Source organism: Betta splendens, chromosome 22 (genome assembly GCF_900634795.4).
Source record: "Betta splendens chromosome 22, fBetSpl5.4, whole genome shotgun sequence".
NCBI lineage: Eukaryota > Metazoa > Chordata > Actinopteri > Anabantiformes > Osphronemidae > Betta > Betta splendens.
In genome coordinates, this window is record NC_040900.2 from 9198909 (window position 1) to 9216056 (window position 17148).

A 17148-nucleotide genomic window follows, 5' to 3' on the forward strand; every position below is an offset into this window, starting at 1 on the left:
CTCTATAACACACACTCTCATCTCTCTTATTGGGGCGTCTATCTCCTCCTCCACGTTCTCTCTGCCCTGTTTTCTTGCCAAATAGCATTTTTCACTGTCTACAATGAACGCCGGCGCCATTGCTACCGTTTTGACAATTTTTTCACCTGCTGTTCTTTTATAGAAGTCTTCAACACGTTCATCCTTCTTCTGACTTGTAATATTATTCTTTGGCCAATCATTCTTTGCGACCACCAAGCTTTACACAAACTGCTCACACTCTTCTGACGGTGGGGTGACACCATGTCAGTTTGTGATAAACCCTCATAGTTCTTGGTTCATTGCCTTCCCCAAATCGTGGGTTAGCTATGGCTACTTTCTCATTCCACTGTGGCAAATACTTAGTTGACTGAGAATGTCTTTTAGAAATGTATTTTGAATCACCTTCAAGGTTTTCACCCTTTGTTTTTGTTTCCCATTTTAAGTTGTTCACAGTGTTCACAGAGATCATCGAATGTGCCAGGCTTCTACAGGAACTAGTTTCCTACGGACACAGATGTCTCAGCAAACCAACTTCTCAATTTCGATCTCAATCAGACAAACACAAAAGGTCTCAGAGACTTCCTCTAAAAAGTTAAAATTCACTTAGAGGCCAACATACAATGACACTTGAGCTTGACAGTATATAGTCTGATTTACTTCAACTGTTCAGAGTTTATGTTAACACCGTCAGGTTTCCACTCTACCACTGATTCAACCAGCCGACTTCTGACCTGGGCAGGAATTCTCCTTCCAGAATTTCAGGTTTTAAACCTGGCTGTGCACAGTCGTCAACTCCATGTTTCGGCAAATCTTGGGATCCCGGACGAGCCCCCAATTATGTTAGGGAAATTGTGAATTTCCTTTTTACTTCTTAAATAAAAGAGACACAATCAGTTGAGACATTCTGCAGTATTTTACTTGTATGGAGTGAGCAGTTTACAGCAAGGCAAGAGTACAACTTGTTATATAGTTAGTTTCCATCCTTGGGAGGTGAATGGTTACAGAGCACATGAGACAGAAATACCTTCTGCACAGATCACACTCCATCACAGATAAAAATGCTACATACAGGTGATCTCTGTTCTAAACAGGATGGAGGAGGCATGGAATGCTACACAGAGCTAGTCAGTATGATAAGTCTCAGTGTTTCAATGATTAACTGCATATTTTCCAACAGCTGTCATCCCCAGCAGCACTGTGAGGATCATGTTAGTGCATTCAACATCATCCAGCCGGTGCATCTCAAAGACAAACTGGAGGGAGCTGGTGTGGACCTCCATCTGACGGAGTGGATCCTGGACTATTTTACAAACAGGCCTCAGTTTGTGAGAGCCAGGGACTGTGTGTCTGACACTCTGACCTGCAGTGTGGGGGCCCCACAGGGGACTGTACTGGTTCCTTTCCACCCTTTACAGTGCAGACTTCAGACACAACACAGACAGCTTTGTTCTGCAGAAGTTCTCTGATGACTCTGTGATTGTCGCACAGATGACGACGATGCAGAGTACAGAGGACTTACTCAGACTTTGTGGACTGGTGCCAGCGGAACCACCTCCTGATCAATGCAGGGAAAACCAAGGAGATGATGGTGGAGATTCACCAACGGCAGTCTGCTGTCATCCCACCAATGCACATCCAGGGAATGGATGTAGGGGGTGGACTCTTATAAGTACCTGGGTGTGCATCTGAACAATAAACTGGACTGGACTCATAACAAGAGTCAGGGCAGACTCTACCTGCTGAGAGTCTTTTGGAGTGAGGGGGCCACCCCTGAAGACCTTCTATGACTCTGTGGTGGCATCAGCCATCCTGTACGTGTGGTCTGCCGGAGTTGCAGCATCATAGTAAGGGATAAGAAGAGACTGGACAGGGTCATCAAAGTCCAGCTCTGTCCTGGGCTGCACTCTGGACACGGTGCAGGAGGTGGGTTATGTCAAAGAGAGATTCTGCAGATCTTTCCTCCCAGCTGCTAACTGTACAGTCGGCATTGTTAAATGGAAAGTTTCACATTTGTGTTCACTTTGCATACCTTTCAATTTCCTACCCAAGTGGCAGCACCGTTACTGTAAAAGCTGAGGAGACACAGTCACTGAGCTGTTTTACAGGTTTTTAGCAAAAGTGTTTAGCATAAAACACAAAATCAATTTGGTAAAAAAAATAATAAACACATGCTGTGATAAGATTCTGTCTTATGTTGGTTTGAATACTCAGACTTGACCCTAAATTAATAGTAACAATAAAACATAATTAAAGCATTAGTGTGGCTTTTCAGCATGAGACAAAAGCTTTGATTACAAACCCAACAGCACATTGCTTTAGTCAAAAGCGAAAGTAAACAGTGGTGATGATGCCTTGGGAAGGTCCCTTCAGCAGCCTATAAAGAATCAAACAGAATGAAGTCACATCTGTGACTGCATCCAAGGGCTCACGGCTGGAATACTTCACCGTTACCGCTGGAGATGAATTTCTTTAAACAACTATCACATCAACTATCACATATTCTCAGGAGGAGCGGTAGCAGGGCACATTTATTAGAGAACAACGGCAGCACACAAGCAGGTGAGAGCTAGTCTTTTTTTGTTGAAATGTTCCACGGTAGTTTAAAGGCATACTTCACCACTGGATGCTGTGGGAAAATATTTTCTGCACAGAGCAAGCAAAAGATAAAGGATGCTACACACAGGCACTCCCTGTTCTTGCAAAGCAAAAGGGAGAAAACCTTTCTGAGCACATGAAGGTGACAGCTGAGATGAAAAAAATTCCACAATGTTTCAAATTAATTAATTGATTGATTAAATACATTATTTTTCCAACAGTTACTAAATTAGTTGCGGTCGGTGTTCAAGTTTAACCAGTTTCTGGTGACTGACTTCTGAATGCTGCACTGGTTGTTCTTCAGAGCAGGGGTAGAAAAGCGAGTTCGCTGTCCTCGTTGATGCCTTGATGATGTTTTGGTTCAACATTTTATGTTTTATTGACAAAAGATCATAGCAATTAATAGCCGACTTATTCACTTTCTTCAAACGGTGTCAGATTATGCCTTGTAAAACTGTAAAGATAACTTTAGATCGTGTTCAGATGACAAAACATTGACAAAACATAATCAAAGCATCGCCCAGGAAAGCTAACTCGCTTTTCTCTGCTTTTAACATCTGCCGTAACAAGTTAAATTTGAAAACTAGTCACTCAAAGCTAATGCACAAGCCGCCGTTAGCAACATAAGCTAGCACTACTCCCGACAGTCCAAAACACAACAAGCAGCAGCTCGAAACTTTACAAAAACTTCAAACAGTCAAATATATTACTTACTTAGTGCTCATTCGACCATTCTGTCCTGGCTGTGTTTTCAAGGTTCTTCTTGGTATCCTGAAACTAGTCTCCGGTGCTCCTCTGTCCACATGTAGCCCCAAACTGATGATCATTCATGTATGCAAGGATAAACAGTGCTGAGGTTGGTTCCGCTCCCCTCTCAGCCGGACCGTTGCTGGGTCCGGCACAGAGAAAAGCAGGTAGCATTGTTGTAGCCTGTGTGCACACGGCCATCCGCCGGTGCAGTTGAGAATGACGTGTTTTACATAATCTTTCACTGCCCTGGTGTACTGATTCTAAGGAATAAATAATTAATTTCTTTGCACAGAAAATAGAGGAATCTGGCCGTCCTTTCCTTCTTAAATGTTGGCATGTTTTTGCTCAGCCCTCAAAGAAAATTATTGAAGTATTCCTTTAATGAGGAGAGGAAAATGAAAAAGAAATGGTTTGCTCTTTCACAATAGGACTATTATGAAACTCCAGTGTATTTCAGTCAACTACTAATGATGCTGATGTAGAGATGTGATGTAGAAGTGGGCTCAGATGGAGAAGGAACCAGATGCTGGGATACACAGTAAAGTGATGATGGTGGTGGAGGGCACAGTTCAAGTTGGGATGGTTGTATCATGAGAAATACCTGCATGGAGGAAAAAGAATGTTCCAAAGGTGTGAGTCATGGAAGCTGTGGTGCAAACTGATGGGAAAAGAAAGCAACCACACCCTCAGGTTTAGACCAGATTAAACCATTGCACGGTTTATACAGGAGATCCAAGAATATTCCACTACAAATGTCTGCAAATGACATGCAAACACAACGAGCTCAGGCGTTCTTTTCTCCAGGCCTGCGCCAACCTGTGTGCCTGAACTTAACTTAATTCCTCTAAATCTGTTCTGCTTTGATAGGAATCATGAAAAAATATCCTGAAGAAAACGTACAGACAGGGTGCCGCTACAGTAGCTTCAGCAGTAAAAACAGAAACAGTAGCAGCTCATGTTCTACAACTTGTAATATCATGCAAGAAATGAACGCCTTGTGTGGACATTTTTATTCTGTTTGCTGGCTGTCTAGCAACCCATAGTGCACGTGCTGCGAGGACAGTACACAGAGTGTCGGCCATGAAAGTAGTGCTGACATTAGACTGGGAGGAAGCTCCGTAAATAAAAAAACCTTTCTTTTAATAAATTATTAAGTTATTGTGGACCCTTCTTCTCTTTTTCTGCTTTGTTAAACATTTATTTTCATTTCTGATCACCCGATTTATCCTTTGTAGACCGCAAAGACATTATTGGTTTAACTGTTGACCATCCAGTCAATAGGAGGAGGAGGGGAATTTGACCACAGAGGCAGAAATAAGACATAATTTAGTCTTTTAGTAACTATTTTATAGATAAATCTGTGATATTATATATTAGTTATAATAATGGTACTATTAATTAAGTTGGTCTGTGGGCCCCTCACAGTTCTTGCCCCCCATATGCATAAATTAAAATATTTACAATTTCTGACCTTAGCCCTAAAAGCTAAAGGTTTCCTGCACACTTTTTGTAGATTATGACCAGGATGTAGGAGAGCACCGTGGGAGGGTTCCGCTACTTGAGCTTGTCAGGGATCACCCTGCTGCTGCCTCCTGCTCCGCTGTGGATGGTTGTCTCTCCAAAACACCCGAGTCTGTTTTGGAAGAGCAGACAAGGGTTTGTGTGGATCACCTCATACAAAGATCAGAGCCCATGCACCTCCCAGAGCCACCAGCAGACCTGGACCAGGACCTCCAGCAACACCTGAGCCACCTGCAGGAGGCCGTATGCAATGAGCTCATACGGCTGGCTCACGCTTTGGAGGCCAGGGGCCTGATGGGGCAACAGGTAAACTTCAATCACTGTCAGATATTCAATCACCTGGACTGTCTGCTCCTGAAGGTCAGCTCCTTCAAGAATTGCTTCATCTTAATGAACTGGGGCCTGAAAACCTATTTGAGGTACCTTTTCATTAAATATGTTCAGGTGACTCTTTAACCTGACATTGTATTCAACTGATGTCTGCACATGTGTTGTATTCCCAGTCAGGAGATGCTTGGTCACCCTGACCTTAGAGAAATGGATCCTATAAAACATGTGGACATCCTGCTGCTCTCAGAATGGGGGGTGAAGGCCAAGAACAAGCTGCTTGAAAAAGCACAGGTCATTATTTGTTATTCTGGACTCCACAGCAGTTATCAAAGCAGTGGTTCTAAGTGACCTTATTTTATGTGTCTCCTTTACTCCACAGGAAGAGATGAGAGTTCAACTGGAGAACATCCTGCAGCATCACAGACAGCAAGACGTCTGTGACGGCAACACAGACGAAGCCTTTGTTCAAACCTATGTGGACGCTATTGGGGTAATGAAGCGAGTTACTAACGCGGGGCTAGATGAGATCTCAGCTGTTCGTGGCTTCTTAGTACCGCTCGTGTTCCTCACTCCCCCAGTGCATCGCTGCCATGCCTCGGAACGCACAACGCATCAGCTCTAAACTGTCGTACGAAGTCAAAGAGGTTGGTTTCCAAGAGCTGTACATATTTGTGGAGAGGTGAGTTTGTTTTTAGTTATCTCAGCAACATCCTGAACAAGCTACGACAGCTCTGCAGGAGTCTCATTGCTGTTGTAGGTACAGAGAAGAGCAGACCAAAGTTCTCAAGAAGATGGAGAAAACAGACAAACTGGAGATGATACAGTTTTTCAAGACTTTGAAGACGTGTCAGGAACTCAAGTAAGAAGAATCACACATTACACAATGGGCAACGTGAAATAGCAGCAGCACAGCCGTGTTCATGATCTCTCCTTTTAGGAAGCACATCCAGACTGAAGGAGAAGAAATCAGTAGCTCGCTTTGTAAGGAAATCTTGGAAATGCTTAAAAAAATAGAAGATTTGACTCTAGAACTTCTGAGGGGCGTTGTAACAAAGGTGGCGAAGGTACAGTATCTGCTCCACTGACCTAATGTGTACAGGACAGTATCATTAAAAACTGTACTGCCTGCCACACAGGTCATTGCCATGAACTTGTGTGTGAATGCATCCACTATTCCAGACAAGTTGAAATGCCTTTTGTTTTTGTGAACAGAAGCACCTTCAGCGTTACTTCCAGTCAGACAAACAGCAATTTGTGCTGTTGATTGATTCAGTGAGTAGGATGTTTCCACGTCTGGAGAACTGTGACCAAGTATGACAAGTTCAAAATCGAAACCTAAAACATCATCTCTTCCAGCTGTGTATGTGTTTAGGTTCTTCTGCAAATGCCTCTGTTGGTCTTTGTGTCTCAGACAGTGACTCTTGAAGTCTGCAAGATCCTCGTCCATAGTTACATCAAGTATCTTCTAAAAACAAAGGTGAAGAAACTGCAGCGGTGCTGGAACCCTGATGTCGGTGAAGCAGTGAGTAAAGATGCTGGCTGGCTTCACGCCATCATGTCGGACCTGGTGAGCTCAACTTGTCCCTGTAGCAAAGCGATGAACCTGAAAGCAGTGATGGTAAAGTAGTCATGGCATGTGTTTTTGTGCCACGTCAGGCTCCCGGCGTGCAGGAGTGGAGCAATAAGATGAAGAAAATCGAGGAGGTGCTGGACTGCAGCGACATCAACGCTCTGAAACTGATCGTTGCTGCAATGCAGAAGGACAGTTTAATAGCGAGGTACAGTAAATGATTCAATCCTAGAAATGCAGCAGACCTGTTAAGGAGTCCAGGTTTCAGTTTATATCAGTTGTGCTTTCCCTTCATGGCAGTGAGGACCTGCACAGGCTGCTGCGATGGAAGGGTCTTTCCAAACGGGACGTCAGGGAGGTGCTGGACGCCATTTGTGACGACTACAACCCCGGAGCATCATCCAGAGCCTGGTGCTCATGTCTGGGGAGCTGAAGAGGGTCCTTCTCAGATGATCTCTGATCTCAGAGATCCTGTACGAACTCTCAGGACCTGAAGAAACACTTTTAGGTCCGACTCTGCTGCTACTGAGTAGTGTTGCCCTTCAGGTTGAGGTACACAGAATTTTTTCATAGACTTTATCTAAAAATCTGCTCGGCATCTATTCTGGATCTTATTTATTGTTGGTGATTGGTCCGTTTACTGCTCTTAATGTATTGGCTTGTACATTTGTACATGCTGCCTTTTTGTAGTGTTTGTACTCGTACAAAGCTGTTCGAGCACTTGGAGGTTCTTACGTCATGTTAATAGTTTTAATAGGTTTTTTATGTATCTATTTTTATGTTTTTCACCACAGACAGATCCTCTACTATAAGAGCTGCCTTTTGTGCTGTTGAGTTTCCATTAGTGTAATTTACTAAATTGTTTAATGTTGACTTTTGGTTTTAATGATTTACAGTCTCTCTTTAAAGTATATAGTTCTGCTTTGCCCACGACCCAGAATGGGGAAAAAAATGGATGAATGGATGATCTGCTTAGGTGAATTTCATTTACTTCTGTAATCATTTATAATCCATCCTTGGATTTTTAGTTACTAGGAAGCAACTTACACTTTTCTTTTTCCGTCGTCAGTGTAATGAAGAAAGCCTGATTTTATTAAGTGTGTGTGTGTGTCTCTATTGTATTGTTAACAATCTATCAGCAGAGGAGGGGAGGCTGGTGAAAGTGGGTAGAGCTTTTAGCTTGTTAGCTAACACTGTGGAAGTGGGAAGATCGCAGGTTTTCTGGTTATCTTTGTCCACAATACTGATTTTGAGTGCATAAGTACACCCCATTGATGAGCTTAGCCGTAACCTATATAAAAACAAAGTCACAATCAGGGGATATGCAACGTTTACTCTTTTTACTGAACAGTATCAAAACAGCGTTACATTGCATTCGCTAACGCTAACAGTCTTAGCTTGTCTGCATTCACCACCACTGCCGCCTAGTGTCCCATTAAGTAATTACGTCTAAACCTTTCCTACGTCATATGGTCAATATCTCAATAACCTCTCATTTCTGCTTTATATTTCTTCAAGCTCATTTGACCGTCAACTACAGAATGAACTATCACCACTGACAGCAAAATACCACGCCTCTAGCTCATGCCTTAACACATGTCCATCCACATGTACATCCTAATTTAATATACAGTTGATCTATCTGAGAGATCGCCTAAACATGACCAAATATGTCAGCAAACATACAAAAACCTAAATATATATATACTGTGTATATATAAAATACACAGTAACAACATGGGATCCTCTTGCTATTTAAAAAAGACGGGAGACGTACAGCACGGTACGTTGTCGATGCTAGGCTGAAATTACGTCACTTTAAAACATCGACTTTATAAATACATTGCTCAAAAAAATAAAAGGGAACGCTTAAACAATATAATGTAAGTCCAAGTTCATCACACTTCCCAGTTCCTTGGGTTTCTGGCTGTTGTTTTGGATAGAAGAGTTAGAAGGAAACACAGGAGTTCAGTGTATAAGTGAAGTCCCCCAGCAGTCTGTCTATTGCAGCTTGACTAAGAGATGGTTCCTGTGACTAACAATCATTGCCAGTGACCTGAACCATCTCTAACTATAAGCTTTATCAAAAATGAAGCTTTTAAGCCTGATCTTAAAGGTGGAGAGTGTGTCAGCTTCTCGAACCTGAACAGGGAGCTGGTTCCAGAGGAGAGGAGCTTGGTAGCTAAAAGCTCTGCCCCCCGTTCTACATTTAAACACTCTAGGAACCACAAGTAGCCCAGCGCTCTGAGAACGAAGCGTTCTGCTGGAAGCATAAGGAACTATAAAAGGTCTTCAAGTTAAGAAGGAGCGTTGTCATTAAGTGTTTTGTGGTGAATAGGAAAATTTTACATTCCATCCTACATTTTACAGGCAGCCAGTGCAGAGAAGCTAATTTAGGAGAAATGTGAGCTCTCTTTCTAAGTCCCATCAGAACTCTGGCCTCAGCATTTTGAATTAGCTGTAGGCTTTTTAAGGAGCTAAGAGCAGAACGTGGCAAAGGCACGGCATGAACCACAAGACTAAGGCATGGCATGAACAGATGTGACCAAGCAGAAGGCCAGGGGTGCCACTGCACGTTTTACAAGCAGTGCAATGCGTGGCTAACATGGGCAACGTGGGCATGAACAAACGGAGACCTAGCAATATGGCATGAACAAAGGAGGCTACTGCAAAACATGAATCAAAAAGATAGGTGCCTTTGCACGTCTTGTGCAAAGGCACCTATCTGCCAGCCATCAATCCAGGTGATTGATGGCTGGCAGAAACAGCCCAGAACCCTGACAGCTTCCTCTGTCCAGGGCTGTTTGTTCGTTCTGTGTGTCCCATATACTGTTGGCTGCATGTTTAGTGTTCGTATTAGGGTTGATTCATTTTCCCTCTCTGCAGTGATCTTTAGTTATGTAGTTGTGTGTCAGACTACGGCAGAGAGCGACCCACATGCAGTGGTAGGTGGTAAAGAAACAAGATTTAATACAAAAACGTGGTACAAGACGGTCCGGGTCATAAATAGAGAATCTCAGGATTTCGGTACACGGGAGCAGGCTGGATCAGGTTAAAAAAACAGGCAATGGTTCGGTAACAGAAACAATCAGGCGACAGTACCGTCTGGGAGTAGGCAGGAGTCGGTGTTCAGAGACATGAAGCAGGATCAACACCAGGTAAGCAAGACAAGGAAACTGCTGGATGCGATGGATGACATACAACGATCTGGCGGATTACTGTGGTTACTGGTGGTGGTTAAATACCCAGGTGACTAATGATTAATACAGGACAGGTGTGAGTAATGACAACCGGAACGTGAAGCGGGAAATAACCAGAGGAAAACCAAAACCGAAAGTACTACAAAATAAAACAGGAAACCAAACATGACAAGTGAAAACAGAGTCCTTCAGAATAAAACGGGAAATAAAACCAAAACCTGACATTATGTGTGGTAGTTTGGTGTTATTAGTTATTGGCAATCCTGCATGTGCAGTGTCCTTAGTTTGTATGTCCCTTTGTGATTATTCAGATTATTTCTGATTCTATTCCGTCTCACCAGACTGTTCAACCTGTCCTAGTAAAACATTTCTGGCTTGAAGTGGTTCCAAAAGATTTGTGACCCGTGTTCACTTCTGGACATACTGTTGTTTTCTTGTCATGGCCTGGCAGATTCTGTGTTTCTCCCACTGGTCCCAGATCAGCGAAGCGGAGATGAGAGAGATGAACCCAGGGGCTGAAGATAGATGTCACTGTGAACTGACGCTACAGTAGCGTATATCATGTTATGTTAATGATATTGTGCTATACTTCTATGTAAACATTATCAATATCCCATGAGGGACAACATGTACACTCTATTATTTCATTCATTGGAGTAAATGATACTACTACTACTACATCCCCTGCAAGGCACCCCAGGTGTGAGAAGTGTCTTACTCAAGGACACACTTGGAGCCCTGGTGTGTTTGAACCTGCTTCACAGGCCTATGCTTCACCCACTGAGCCACCAGGCCACCAAACAAACATCATGATTATGGTTACGACACTATTCTGATCTCAGCGTGTTATTGAGCAGCTCATACAGGTGTTAAATCCTAAGTAGAAGCATTTTACCATTTTACCATCATAGTCACAATCTCACAGTGGAACTTAAACATGAAGCAATACAAAGAAAAGTATATGTTTCACATTAAATTGATTTATTGAAGCTTATATCAGATGTTTCTACATCATCTTTGAAACTGATTGTTGATGTCTTGTCTTGACCGTCTTTTGCTCAGAGGGAGCAATTAGCTGTAACAAAGTGAAGTAATTTTATATAGCGTGAACTAAAGGATCATTTTGTTCAGTGTAGTCCACCTGTGAGTCCCCTATTGTCTGTGGGTGGGATTGAGGAGAACCTCCAACCAAACGGTTTGCCAGAATCTCCTTCAGGCCGACCGATAGTCCTCCTCCATGGCCTCTCCAGGAGGTGGCAGTTGAAATCCCACTGACATAGGGTTCAGTCAGACGTTCTCAACAGACCCACAGGCCCATTGAGTTGGTCTGGCTTCCTCCTCTGCCAGTGGACTCAACGACCACCAGGTGGCGATAACCTACTGACCTCTAACAGCTCAGACCCTCTTTTTACAGGAGTGTCCATACGAGTGTGGTTGTGCCCACGGACACAACCCAGAGGTCGACCTTCGACTGGAGTTTCCCGGTGCTTCATGGTGATATTTAGCTTTTTTAAAATTTTGAGTCAGGTGTGAACAGGTGTTCTGTTGCCCAGGCAGAATGTCAGAACTGCACTGTGGGTGGCAGGCAGACCGAAACTGTTACGAACTCGCCCCGTCGGTTCCGAACCGGCGGGGCTTTGACGGAACCCTGGGGCAGGAGAGGGAATGCGGTGGAGAGAGACGGTGACAGCACCCGCTCCAAGTGGGGAGAACTACGGCTCTCACGGAGCCGGGAGGAGAACACGCTCACACTGAGCGGAGGCTTCAGGCACCACGGCCGACGTGCTTCCAGCACACAGCTCTGTGTGTAATCCCTCACACAGACACCTGGCCGCAACCGGCAGACCAGGTCGCAGGGAACACAGGAGAGGGGGGAGACCCCAAATGCACGACCCAACACAGTGTCTTAACAGTTAACATAAACGGTTTATTTAAATACAACAAAAACTCACTGCACAGCAGGACTCAGTTCAACACAAAGGAAGAACTAAAAATCACTGCAATGCAGGAAAACGATTAACAACCTAAACTCACTAAACTAAACGCTCCGTACACTACGGGCAGAAACCTACACATGAACACAAGACATAAACTGAGGACAACTAAGAACTACGTACAGCACTGTCTAACAGGCACAAACAAAACACGCTCCGTAATACGGGCAAAACCTAAACATGAAACATAAGACACTCACAAAACTTACGTGGTGAGACAGGACATAAGAAAAACCAAAACTCCTTTGCATCACGACTCTCCTCAATGTAACAATGGGGTAGCATCCAGCAACACCGAGAGTACACACCAGCAATGTGTGAAACAAAAAACATCCCTTAAATACACAAACCAAACAGGTGGGTCAACTAATTACACAGGAAATTAAAAACAAAGACCCACACCAAAAAGTCCCAAGAGCGCCTCTAGCGGCGTGGAGGCTGAATGTCACAGAAACAGTGAAGCTGATTCTTCCAATTCACTTAATTCATTAATTAAGCCCAATCACAATTACCAGGTCATGTCTTTTTATCATATATCCAGATATTTACATCTGAATCTGATGCAGAACTTAGAAGATACCACGTTGTGTCAGAGCTACAGGTCGTGAAAGTCCAACAAACAAGTGTTTGTGGATAAGATTTACTCTTGGGGACATTAAAGTATAAAGTAAGTTAATTAAGATGTGACTGATGTTGTTCTAAAGCCATAAAGGCTAAAGGGAGTAAAATAAAGAAACTGCAAGAAGTTACGGTCAAAGCCTGGAAAAGCATCACAAGCAGAAAAGTTAAGTCTGGTGATGCCAGTGGGTCACAGGCTTAATGCAGTTATTGCAAATACATATTTCAACTACATACTGTATGTGTTAATGTGTTAATGACTTTAATCTGGCTAATGTATGGCAACTATAGTTGACACGTGTAATTTGGAAAATGGAAGGTGAATAAGTCAATAAATACCTATGTCAGGCCGCTTCTTCAGCAGCCTCCTCCGCCGCCTCCTCCTCCTCGTCCTCCTCCTCGTCCACCTCCTCCTTGTCTGCCTCCTTCTCCTCCTCTGCAGCCTCCTTCTTCTGTCCGACTTGACTGCCTTCTCCTCTTTTGTCTCCTCCTTCACCACCAACTCCTCCGCCTTCTCCTCTGCTGAATCCTTTTCCGTTGCCTTCTCCTCCTCTGGCACCGCCTCCTTCTCCGCATTCAGCTTCGTCTTCTCCACCTTCACCTCCTCCTTCGCTGCCTTCTCCTCAGCCTTCTCCTCGACCTTGAGTCTAATCCTATATAGTCAATATCTGTTGTTAGGAATATTTAATTTATAATTTGGTACCTTTGAGCTAAAATCCATAATTATGTCATGTATTTTCTTTGGTTTATTCTAGTTCATTCATTCACTCTGAAAACATTTAAAAATCACACATTCACTCCTTTCTCTTTAGGTCTGCGTGAAACTGCTTATGATGTGGACCCTGGACTAGCCAATATCAAGATCTTTAGGTTGATGATAAAGAGTCCAGCAGAGGGAGCCACAGAACCGTGCAGTACAATACTGCACTGTCACTCCTGCAGAGAAGCTCAGCAGCTCAGCTCAGGAATTCTACAGGTCAACTGGAAAGCAATACAGTACTCCAATGAGGTGAATCCAAGTCAAACTGGAGGGAACAGACCACTGGGAGCTGGAGCCTGAAGGAAAGGTCCACCCATGTTCCTCCTGTGGGAGGATAAACTGGACAACCAGCACAGACTCATAGGCGGAGAACAGACGTACCATGTGCTGGTGATGGACGGATTCATGTCGTGGAAAGTTGAGGCCCAGTCTCGGGTCGTGTAGTGTCTCTGCTGCCAGCAGGGGGTGCCACTTGCACAAGGACCTGACTCCAGTTCTAGAGCTGAAGCTGTTTGCAGTGAGGATGAAGTGAGTCCTGATGAAACTCCACAGACAGAAAGGCCAAGAGACGAGTCAATGCAGATAGTGATTGACAGCTCATCATGTGACGTTACACAAAATTTTAAAGCTTCTCTTCAAACATGATCAGTGATCAGACTGTTGAACATCAATACCTACATAAATAACACGCTGCTGTTCTGTTTCCTAAACCTGAGCCTGGTTCTAATGGAGGTTTCTTCCATTAAATCAGGTTGGTAAAATAAAGATCCATGCATGGTTTGGTTTTTGTCTTCTTGCAGGTCATGGAACCAGAAGCTACCTTAGTAGAGGCTACGGACCCTGTAGATGTTAAATGCTGTCATATCTCCAGGCCTGACAGTGCAGCACATTCAAATGTGATGTACATCTTGTAGTCAACTTTTAGTAATAGTTTTGTATGAACTAAAAGTAATCTGGAGTCACAAAACTTATTCTCCACACGTGTGGGCCGTACTTCTTCTATTGGCCCTTGTGGTCTGACCTGGTGATGCTCTATTCAACCTGTTCTCCCACCTTAACATCTGTGTCTTCCAGCTTAATCCTTTGAATACAGCTGTGCATCAAACATAAATGGATAGTGTAATTGGCAGAACAATTTTTATTTTTTTTCTAAGGTTTGTTCTGACGGTACAAGAAAGCCGGACTCTTATTTTGACAGGGAGTACAAGGACGGCAGGAAGCCGGTGCTCACGCGAAAATTAAGTATTGAGATTATATTTTCCTTTTCTGACGATATTGACTGAAATCAAGCCGTCGTGTAGTTAATTTTTCCAAAAGATAACACCGTTTCTCTCGTAATCAATCAATCAATCAATCAATCAATCAATCAATCAATCAATCAATCAATCAATCAATCAATCAATCAATCAATCAATCAAGCAATCAATCAAGCAATCAAGCAATTAACCAATCGCAGACACGGAACGTACACGGACGCGGCAGAATCCATCATTTGGGATCTCTAGTGATTGGACTTCCTGAATCATTTATTTGTTACGAGATCAACATCTGAACTTTGCGATCGAAAATCCAATAGACCACCAAACCAGACTGACGACGGGCGATCATCTGCCTCGGTCGGTCACACCACGAAGTTCCGGCCTGAACACCTGTGACTCATTGAATAATGAGAAAGACACACACACACACACACACACACTAGATGAACTTGAAGTTTGGACGCACACAATAGGAAAACCAGCGCGTTTTGTTTATGGACCTGACGCTGACGGGGGAGAAAGCGTTTTATTTAATCTAGATGACTTGTATGTTCTCGCCTCCATGCACACCGGGCGCCTCTAATCTTGTTCTCCATCGGCCCCTGTGCATAATGAAAAGGGGCTTATCGCGATGCTGGCCTCGGGGGTGACGTCGACTTTCTCCGTGTCCGCCGGGAATAAGGTGAGCGGCGCACGAGCCACGTGACCTGCGGAAATCTCCCAGGACCCATAGGTGCCGTCGCCGGCTGGAATGGGAACAATAACGGGGAGGGAATAAAATGAAGAGTTCAATTGGGAAGCGATTAAAATGAATGGAGGCTTTGACTAGATAAGACACATACTATTTTCTCATCTATTTAACATTCATTGAATTGAATAATCCAGTCTTATTATCGTAAATAGTCTGAATATTTACTCTGAATATGCTAATTTATGTTTGCTGCGAGCGCCGTGTGACTTAATAATTTTTTCCTCACTATATGCATGTGCCTTTCACCTATAGCTGCTTCTGGAGAGGAGTGGAGAGACAGGGTGAACTCTCTGGTGCTGCTCATTGTTTCTGTAACCTTCCCCCTGTGTGTATTTCCCCGCTTCGCCCAAGGCCAACCCAGTTACATTTCAATCAAAAGATTCATTGTAAAGTCATTATCCCAAACTAGGCCCAGATAATTGGCTGTCATTTTGCATAGTGGTGCCACTCTGGCTCCGGGGCGAACCGCGCCGGTGTTATCGTTCACTTTTAGGGAAAAATAATGGACAATTTATCGTTTATCTTCTGAGGGAAATAATAACAAGTTAAATGTCATTTCCCCCTGTGTCGTGCCTTACAAATAAAATTGTGTCGCTCTGGGCCTGGGCTGATCGCTGACTGACCCGAGCTCTTCACTGTGCAGGCGGAGAAGTTCAATGCAGGAAGCACGCGTGTAATGTTAATATTTTCATTTTTATTCCACTTAGACCGCAGTGGGAGTCCAGTTGTGGCGTGTTCATTAAGCAGGTGTGTGGGGTCACGTGAGGCTGTGGAAGAGCTTTATGCGGCGCATGATTCACTGGTTTAAAAGCTCTGTGTTCATCGTTAATGAAGTCAATCATCTGAGCTGTTAAGTGCAGCTGTCACTGCCTGAGTTATTGTGTTTCTTCCCTTTTGTCAGAATCAAACGAGCGACTGACCCCTGTGGCCGCGAGGCCTCGTCGGTAAACAGTCTGGGAGGCCGACGTGGGCCGAGGACGACTCTCATTCCCATTCGTTTATGGGATTAGGCTGCTGTGAGGGGATGAGGCACAATGACTCGCTTGGCATTCATGGGCAACATCAGCACGGCCTGTTTGGACAGGGATCAATTATCAATCCGTCTATAAGCAAGGGGGGGGGGGGGATTATGAAAGCGACAGCGCAGAGATCCGGTCAATGAATGCACATGGACAAACGCCTTTGGCTTTGACACTGGTCACTGGTGAAATCAGATGGAGTTCACCTCATCAGGGGCGGTGGTGTTCGCGTCTGCTCCATCACCACACATTAAGCCCCTGACGGGACGCTGCACAGCCACTTATCGCCTCGCGGCTCAGGTCCTAAAGAGTCAACGTGTCTCGGGAGCCACTATTCCAGACTTTCGTGAAGGACAGCTTGGAACGAGCCTGTCAGCATTTCTGAGTTAGTGACAAGTGAGGAAACGGTGATCACCCACGTTACACATCAGTGACTTCCACCAAATAAATTATATTAGTGCACATTCAGAGGATTAATTCCTCCTGCTGCTCTACAGCTGGAGCTCTGCCACGCCTGGTATCGGCCATCACAGAAGCATAGAGCAACAAACTCTCCATCTGTATTATCAGTTCAGGTGATGAAAGTGCTGCCGATGCGGAGCCGGTGGCGGTCGAGCCTTGTCGTCGTTCGTTGGCGGCGGACACTGTCGTCGCTGCTTCGTGGTCAGAGTGCCGCTGTGGAGGGCAGGTTGAAGGTCACGGAGGGCCCCCGAGAGCAAGCACACGCCGGTAATCCCCGACCTTCCCTTTGTCCAGCAGC

At 44.3% G+C, this 17148-nt stretch overlaps 1 protein-coding gene across 1 annotated transcript; it reads left to right on the plus strand.

The window, feature by feature from the left end:
• Positions 1-2417: 2417 nt before the first annotated feature.
• LOC114848781 (exocyst complex component 3-like protein) lies at positions 2418-7868 on the plus strand. The gene is made up of 11 exons (XM_055505901.1): positions 2418-2580; positions 4880-5306; positions 5391-5508; positions 5597-5707; positions 5796-5896; positions 5975-6076; positions 6155-6281; positions 6430-6528; positions 6629-6784; positions 6874-6995; positions 7088-7868. Exons 1-11 carry the CDS (start codon positions 2481-2483, stop codon positions 7218-7220), a joined length of 1596 nt encoding a protein of 531 aa, XP_055361876.1. The 5' UTR covers positions 2418-2480; the 3' UTR covers positions 7221-7868.
• The last annotated feature ends 9280 nt before the right edge of the window (positions 7869-17148 follow it).

Excerpts from the sequence above, each read along its gene's own strand:
- LOC114848781 (XM_055505901.1), top strand. The coding sequence starts at position 2,481 with ATGAATTTCTTTAAACAACTATCACATCAACTATCACATATTCTCAGG. Across the intron at positions 5,708-5,795 it reads CCTATGTGGACGCTATTGGG|TGCATCGCTGCCATGCCTCG; the intron begins GTAATGAAGCGA and ends TCACTCCCCCAG. Across the intron at positions 6,996-7,087 it reads AAGGACAGTTTAATAGCGAG|TGAGGACCTGCACAGGCTGC; the intron begins GTACAGTAAATG and ends CCTTCATGGCAG.